General features: G+C 36.1%; 1 protein-coding gene across 1 annotated transcript in view; it reads left to right on the top strand.

The window, feature by feature from the left end:
- OLIG3 (oligodendrocyte transcription factor 3) overlaps positions 1 to 984 on the top strand; it is a 1,816-nt gene extending 832 nt beyond the window's left edge. Inside the window, exon 1 of the mRNA XM_082251789.1 lies at positions 1 to 984. This exon is cut by the window's left edge and continues 832 nt beyond it. Coding sequence (XP_082107915.1) covers positions 1 to 144 — 144 coding nt within the window. The 3' untranslated portion in view covers positions 145 to 984.
- Positions 985 to 8,581: the final 7,597 nt, after the last annotated feature.

Genomic DNA, 8,581 nt, shown 5'->3' with positions numbered 1-8,581 from the left:
ATGCCCCTTGGAAGTGGCTTCCAGCACTGGGCAGGTCTCCCATGCCCCTGCACTATCTGTCAGATGCCACCACCACCCCAGCTCTCTGCCCTTACAAGCCATTTGGGTAGGATGTCTTCAGAAGCCAAGGACTTACTTAAGTAATGTCAGATGTACAGAGACTCCCCATTCAGATGAATGACATATATATATATATATAAGAATATATAAATATAAATATATATACGTATATATTTGTGGTGATGCAGGAAGACTCAGACAAGCAATCCTGTTTGCATGCATGCTTCTTTTATTTTCTATACCACTGTTCAGTTACCATCCTCAGTTTTGTTATCAATGATCATCAAGGTAAAGGTAATTTGGATAACTGTAATATTGCTGTTTTATTTTGGTATGTACAATTGATGTCATCATAAGATCATAGACTGAGATGTTGGACAAGTTTGCTATAACATATTATCCATCCCATTTGTGAAAGACTATGACATAACTGTATTTTGTACCAGAGAACTAAAAATAAGGCATGCATGCTAGGAGCTAGTCTTGTGGATACATTTGCCTGGCTACCATGCAATTTTCCTTGTAACAAGGATTTTTTTTATTACTGAATTCTTTGAAATCTAAGGAGTGTCTCATTGACTTTGTACATTATAGAAAAAGGCTGGACTGTAAGCAGCGTGTGTCCCCAGGTTTAGTATATGTTCCTTACTGGTGTCCAGTATGAAGTTGTCACTAAGGACTATTGCCCAGGTCCTCCTTGTCTTCAATGCAGAGAACTGGTCCCAATATTCACCACCGCAGAGCTGATCGTCTACTCTCACGAATATGGACTTGTACTGCCCATTGATTTGAACGATCTTGTCGTATTTGTTCGTTTCTTTTTTTGTTATTATTTAGTTCCTGGGCATTTGCTTCAAAACTATTTTGTTAGGCCTCAAAGAGAGCTTGTGTCTTTATTTTTTTATATTCTTGATAAGTATCGAAATATTTATTATGATCCAACTTTGTTTTAAAAAAAATAAAAAAAAAACATATTTGGAATTGACACATTTGTTTCTGTCATTATTCTTTTTTACTTCGCATTTGTTTTTCATTCCTCAATATGTATAACTGCTAGTAAAAGCAGCGAATGGATATATAAAATGATTTATAATTATATAGCATGATGATCCATTATTGCAATGTGTATAACTTCTAGTAAACGCAATTAATAGAAATATAAAAAGATGCATAATTATACAGTATGATAATCCAATAAAATATTAATATTTTTATTATACAGGATTTGTACATAAATACAGTACAATACAATTTAATAAAGAGGGTTGGGAGCGCCCTGCTCCTGAGAGCTCCTGAGAGCTTACAAGAGCTTACAATCTAAAGCATTTCAGCGAGTGGTGCATTATACAATTCATATTCCCAATAAGTGACAGCTAAATTGTAACAAGCACTATATGTGTCATATATAAACTAAGAATCGCCGAATATGTCATAGGATTATAATGCAAATACTATCCTATTACTATATTACATGTAATCTGAAAATGCCCTAAAGGTGCAGACAACAGACCAGGGAAGTCTTGTTCTCAGGTAAAGGGAAGACAGACAAATAATTAAATCAATAAGGATAGCCTAATCGCTCATATGATGAGAGCACATGGGTTGATTTACTAAAGGAGTTGAGATTTCTCACTAAAATACACCAATTCTCCAAGATTAAGATTTAGAATAAAATTCTTCAATCTAGTTTGTACACAAGTGGATAATTGAATTAAAGCATCACTCTTTTGTGGGCTAAGTTTCTCAACTCTTTTAGTAATCCTAGATTATTATCTTTGGTTAGGTAAACCTAAAAACTATTCTAGTCCAAACAAAAAAACAAAACAAAAATAAAATAAAATAAGAAACAGAACCCATCGATCACACAGAAAATAACCCTTAGAAAGTATTTATAATTTATACATATTACCATATAATCACTGACGTCACAGTGGGATCAATAATTGGAACAGGAACATGCACTCTTTTTGAGTTTAGTTCAGTTCTTTTTTTAAATTAGTCTCATCTTCACTGGTTAGGTAAACCCTAAACTGTTCTTCTTCAATATGTCAAACAGAACCCGCTGATCACACAGAAAACCCCACAGAAAGTATTTATCATTTATAGATATTACCATATAAACGCTGACATCACACATCTTTTTGTAAAAATAATAATGATTACATATTTCTTCTTAATATTTATCTAATCTACCTTCCTTGGATAAGTTTAATGTAGAATGATAAACATGATTTCCAGTGGGATCAATATTTGTGTGACCACAATCTTATGATAGTGATAGGAAGTGTGATGATTCTCAATACATGACATGAATAAAAAATGACATTTGTAACAGCTTTGCCAATATTTACAAATCAATACACTGAGACTGATTTTTACAGAAGGAGTGGAGAATTTTCACTTATTAAACTGAATAAAATATATTCATAATTTAATAATAATAGTTCTCAATACATGACCCCCCCCCCCCCCCCACCACCACCTCCACCTCCACCACCACCACCATTCAGGGGCACCTTGTATGTGATTCCAAGCGGGGATCTATGTGTGGGAAGACAGTCTTACATGGCTTAAATTACCCATCATCACAAGTTTGCATTTTATTATCTGCCACCGAGTTAGGGAACACAAACTACATTTCCATTTCTATTTGGGAGAGTAATGGGTCATTAAAATAAGCATTCAAATGTGTGATTTCACCTAAAAGCCCAGGAGGTATAAAACTACCTAAGCACCATCACAAAGGCCACCAGAGACCTTTCCCACCATTTAGAGATGATGGTCCCTACACTTGTGTAAATGAGCCAGTCTCTAGTCAAAGCAGAGGGTTCGGTGTCCTCTGTTAATGATACATCCAACACTTGTGATAGATGCTGGGAAGCCAGGAACATAGATTTTAGACATGGGAACCTGGTGAGGCTCAGAGCTATTTGAACTGGGCAGGTAGTCATCATTTGTGGTCTGGAACTGATAAATGGCTCTGGGGTGCAGTTCCTAACTACATACCTTACAATCCATTGTGATATCTCTAACTTTCCACTTTTAGAAATAGTACTAAAGTCATCTATCTATACATCCAAACCATACAAAACAACACTACATTCCATCGAATAATTTCACATATGCTACATTAAACATTCTACAATGTTATATTTTCTAGATTGACATCTCTACAGATATAGCTATAAAAATATATTTATTTAATTGAACACGATCGTTTTAATCAACTTTTTTGCATATTCAGTTTTGAAATGCTCTTATCAAGATTTATTTTAAAAAGTAACCAATGTGAGTGAAACCAATTCTCTTCATAACGATCATCTAAGAGATTTTAAGACAAAAATAATGAAAACTCGAGGTGTAGGTTACTGAAAGATGTGGTTTCAGTCAAATGGAAATTATGCATTAAATCTATATAGACCCAGAAAAATATAAATTAATAAAAAAATGACATTTATAACAGCTTTGCCAATATTTACAAACCCATACACTGAGACTGATTTACCGAAGGAGTGGAGAATCTTCACTTATTAAATTGAATACAATGTATTAATAATTTAATAATAATAAAACAATACTAAAAAATAATGTAGACACAGAAAATTAAAAATGAATAAAAAATGACATTTGTAACAGCTTTGCCAATATTTACAAATCCATACACTGAGACTGATTTACAGAAGGAGTGGAGAATTTTCACTTATTAAACTGAATAAAATATATTCATAATTTAATAATAATAAATTAATAAAAAAAAATATAAGATAAACCCAGAAAAATAGAAATGAATAAAAATTTACATTTGTAACAGCTTTGCCAATATTTACAAATCCATACACTGAGACTGATTTACCGAAAGAGTGGAGAATCTTCACTTATTAAATTGAATAAAATATATTCATAATTTAAAAATAATAAATTAATAAAAAAATAATATAAACCCAGAAAAATAAAAATGAATAAAAATCGACATTTGTAACAGCTTTGCTAATATTTACAAATCCATACACTGAGACTGATTTACTGAAGGAGTGGAGAATCTTCACTTATTAAATTGAATAAAATATATTCATATTTAATAATAATAAATTAATAAAAAAATAATAATATAAACCCAGAAAAAAATGAATAAAAATTGACATTTGTAACAGCTTTGCTAATATTTACAAATCCATTCACTGAGACTGATTTACTGAAGGAGTGGAGAATCCTCAATCAATTAGTTGAATAACATATATTAATAATATGTATTATTATTATTAATAATAATAATAATAATATCAGAAAAATAAATAATACATAAAATAATAAATCTTTACTGAATAAATACATTTTCAATTATCTAATCATGTGAAAAGCAAATTCCTGTTTTTTTATCTCATCTGAACAAGACTGGATAATTGTAGTAAACACAGGTGCAATTTTTGTGAGGCTTCTTAACTTCTTCTTCTTTCTTTTTTTACTAGATCAGCCTGGATGCTGGATGTATTAAAAATAGTTATCTTGCAGTTTCCCCAAACCTTAGCATGGGCTAATGCATTGGTTTAATAACATATTAGGCCTAAATCTCAAAACTTTAACACAATCATAAGGATCTTTATTTAGCCAAGTGACTGTAATTTCAAGTTTGTTTGGACTCAAATGAAGATAATTGTCACTCTAAAAAAAAAAATATATATATATATAAAAAAAATAAAATAAAAATAAAAAATAAAGTATTAAAAAGTGTTAGCTTTGTGAATTGAGGAAAAGATAACACAAGCTTGCAGAAAGTTCTACTAATAGAATAATAGTTAATACCATTTCCCATTATCTATATCTTAATGTTTTGTGGATCAGGTAATACACACATATATTATAATATAGAATACTAGGATCATTTAGAGTAAGTTTCTTTACAGTTGGTCTAATTTCAAAATGTAAGATCTTTGCTTTAGTTTAGTACATGTAGAAATGTAGGACAGGGAAAGGCTGTATCTTATTCAGAAGCGATACAAGTCTTTCCAGTCTCTTTGCTGAATAATTTGTTAATATTACATCCTGAAAACTTGGGAAATTTATACAGCAGCCATCGCAGCACTCCAAGTTACCCATCCATGAGTATGATACAGAAAATTTGTCAGAAGACATATGCAGGGCAGTATTCAACAGAACAGAAAACTATTATAGACTGTGTATATAACTATTATTGACTTTAGTATTATAGATATGTAAAGCAATTATAGATTGTGTATTACAACTATTATACACTTTATATTATATATATGTAAAACGTTTGTAGACTGTGTATTATAACTATTATAGACTGTATATTATAGATATGTAAAATGTTTGTAGACTGTGTATTATAACTATTATAGACTGTATATTATATATATGTAAAACGTTTGTAGACTGTGTATTATAACTATTATAGACTGTATATTATATATATGTAAAACGTTTGTAGACTGTGTATTATAACTATTATAGACTGTATATTATGATATGTAAAACTATTATAAGTTGTGCATCATACCTATGATAGACTAATATTATAGATATATAAAACTGCTATAGATTGTGTATTATACCTATGATAGACTGTATACTATAGATATGTAAAACTATTATAGATTGTGTATTACAACTAATATAGACTATGTAAAATCCGGTGAAGGGGTTTGAATGATGTGTACCAGGGACGTTTGAATGTACTATGCAGTATATTATTAAATAAATATTACATGACACCATTGGTAAAGCTAGTTCATACTGATACTCCTAGAAGCCGCAATACTGGACTTGGACACATTGCAGTCTTCTGTACTGCCCGATCCGACTGTTCTAATGATCTGTCCGGGCTGTAATGTGCTGGAGGTGATGGGACCTCAGAGAGGACTTCTACTGGACCACAGGGTTTTTATATCTCAGTGAAAAACTTCTACCTGAAATATTTATTTATCTGTCTGCCTATCTTTTTCATCTTTCAATAGCTATGTATCTATATAAAAAATATCTACCTTAAAAATATATTTATCTTTCTAAAATATATCTATCTATCTATCTATCTATCTATCTATCTATCTATCTATCTATCTATCTATCTATCTATCTATCTATCTATCTATCTATCTACTTTCTCCAGAGGTTGCTAGTGGTTCCTTGAGTTGCGGCTGATGGGCCAACACCGCTTGGCAAAGGCAGCAACATGACAAAAAATATATTTTTAGATCTGCAAAGTTCAGGCAATCACCCACCCAATCATGGGCGTCCACAGAACTTTTTTCAGGGGCGGCATCATTTTAAGGTCACCCATGCCCCGCCCCATTTTAACAATGTCATGAAGGGGAGGGGCTTAGTCATTATACTTATTTAGAGTATTTATTTTTAAAGGGAAAACAGCAGCGTTTATTTTTAAAGCATTTGTTAACCTGAAAAAAATAAAATAGAAATTATCCTGTTCTTTCAAAGCATGTTATACAGCACAGTGGTTGTGCTATGTAATTTGGCCCCCGTATCACCTAAAATACCTGGCTGATCCTGCCTGGCTATAGCCTCCCATCTGTAAACTGACCACAGTTTACCATGACTGCTGAGCCCTGACACCATGGTCAGTTTACATGTCTCCTTCATCCGCAGTTCACCTGTCTTCCTTTGTCCTCTCTCCTCTCTCCTCGCTCCCTCCCTGCCTGTCTGCCCCTGTGTCAGTGCCCCTCCTTCTGCTGCAGTTTCATTTAAAGTTTCATATCCTGTCTACAGTCTGTTTAATAATCCTGTGTGCCCCTGTGTATGTGTTTTTTAAAAATAAGCCATTCTTTACAAGTTTTCAGAGTGCCAATCGCCGCTCACGTGACCCACCACCTCTCCCCTCCTCTGCCCCTCCCCTCCTCCTCCCCTGCTCCTCCCCTGCTCCTCCCCTTCTCCTTTCCCCTCCTCTCCCCTTCCTCCTCCCCACCCGACTGACAACAGCGAGGAACCCTTGGCCCCACTCGCTGCAGGCCGCTGTCAGACGGAGAGAGCCGACGGGTCACGTGAGCGATGTTCGGCGCTCTGAAAACTGATAAAGAACGCATTATTTTTTTAAAAACACATACACAGACACAGGGGCACACAGGATTAATAAACAGACCAGACAGGATGGTATTAAGTGGCTGAACAACCACTTTATAGGGAAAGTTGAGACTCCAGGGGTGGGGCATTTGCCCACGCACCCGATGGATCCTGCGTTGTCCTGCTGAGATCCTCTTGTTTTCTGCCACTTCTTGTCCCTCGCCTCCATGTTCTTTGTGATGTCTTTGGAAAGAATGCTGGCTCTTCCGGGTTCAGCTGGAGCGGACTGGGCCCGTGGGGCAATTGGCTCCTTGGCCGCTCTGATGCCCACTGTAAAAAAGACTGGGTTGTTTCTGCCACAGCCATGCCTAAATTCCTCCTGGTGAAGAGGAGTAAAAAGGCCCTAACGAGTGTGGGATGAGGATGAGCCACCCTGGCTCCCCCCTGCAGCCCCTGGCCACCCCCTGCCGGCCAGTTCAGGAACCAGCAGTCAATGCAGCAGGAGCTGACTAGCCTGACCCACCTGTTGAGCAGAGAGTACATGGAGCAGAACTTCTGCCTGGGATGGGGTCAGGAGGAGGCAGGGAGGAGGGAAAGTGGGAGGGGGGATCAATCACTGCACCATGGGCCTCTGGGTTGTACTTGCCCCTGGGCCAAAAGTTGCCAGTTAGCCCATGGCTGGCGGGCCTCCTGATGACTCCACCCCCTGGGCCCACCCTCCTTCCTCCTTTGTGAATGAATGGCTATGGCTGCTGGGATATGGGACATGCATATCCCAAGAGGCACAGCCAGCACAGTGCATGTCATTCATATAACTGACGTGACGTGCATGGGGGCAGGGCCAAGCTATTTAAATAGAACAAAAATTAAAATAAACAACAAAAAATAAAAGCTATTTGTGTCTTGGAGGGGAGGAGGAGTGGAGAGGAGGGAACTTTGTTTAGAGTGTGAAGATCAATTTTAAAGGGGCATTCTGAGCAACTCTGTAAGAGCTGCATTTTTCCGACTTACCACAAATTTTTCCTATTGACCACAGATCAGTTGGTTTTATTAATGGTTCCTCAAGACCTGAAAATTATTTTAGGGGTTCCTCTGGGGTAAAAAGTTTGAGAAAGGCTGATCTATCTTATCTAAAACATTGGGGTTTATAAACTAAAGAAGTAGAGCATTTTTCCATTCCAAAGTTAATTTTCACCTAGCTAAAGAGAAGTATGGCCAAAGCTTTTTTGGCCATACTTCTGTTCTGGGTCACAGGAATGCATTTACTTTTGCACTCATGTGACCCAGAGTCAGCCAACAGTAGGATAAAGCACCAGAGAGCTGCTCCAGGCTCTGTAAGGATCCCAGCCAAAGTGTTGGGATCCACTCAGATATCTAATCAGCAGCTGGCTCAGCCTCTCGGTGCTCCACTGAGAGCCTGAGCCAGTCACTCCCGCCCCCCCCTCCCCCTTCCAACCCAGCTCTCCAGTGAGTGCTGGAGGAGCGGTGA

Source organism: Pelophylax lessonae, assembly GCF_965119305.1.
Source record: "Pelophylax lessonae genome assembly, chromosome: 3".
Lineage (NCBI taxonomy): Eukaryota > Metazoa > Chordata > Amphibia > Anura > Ranidae > Pelophylax > Pelophylax lessonae.
The sequence above is the reverse complement of the archived record's forward strand: the minus strand, read 5'-3'. Positions and strand labels throughout refer to the sequence as shown.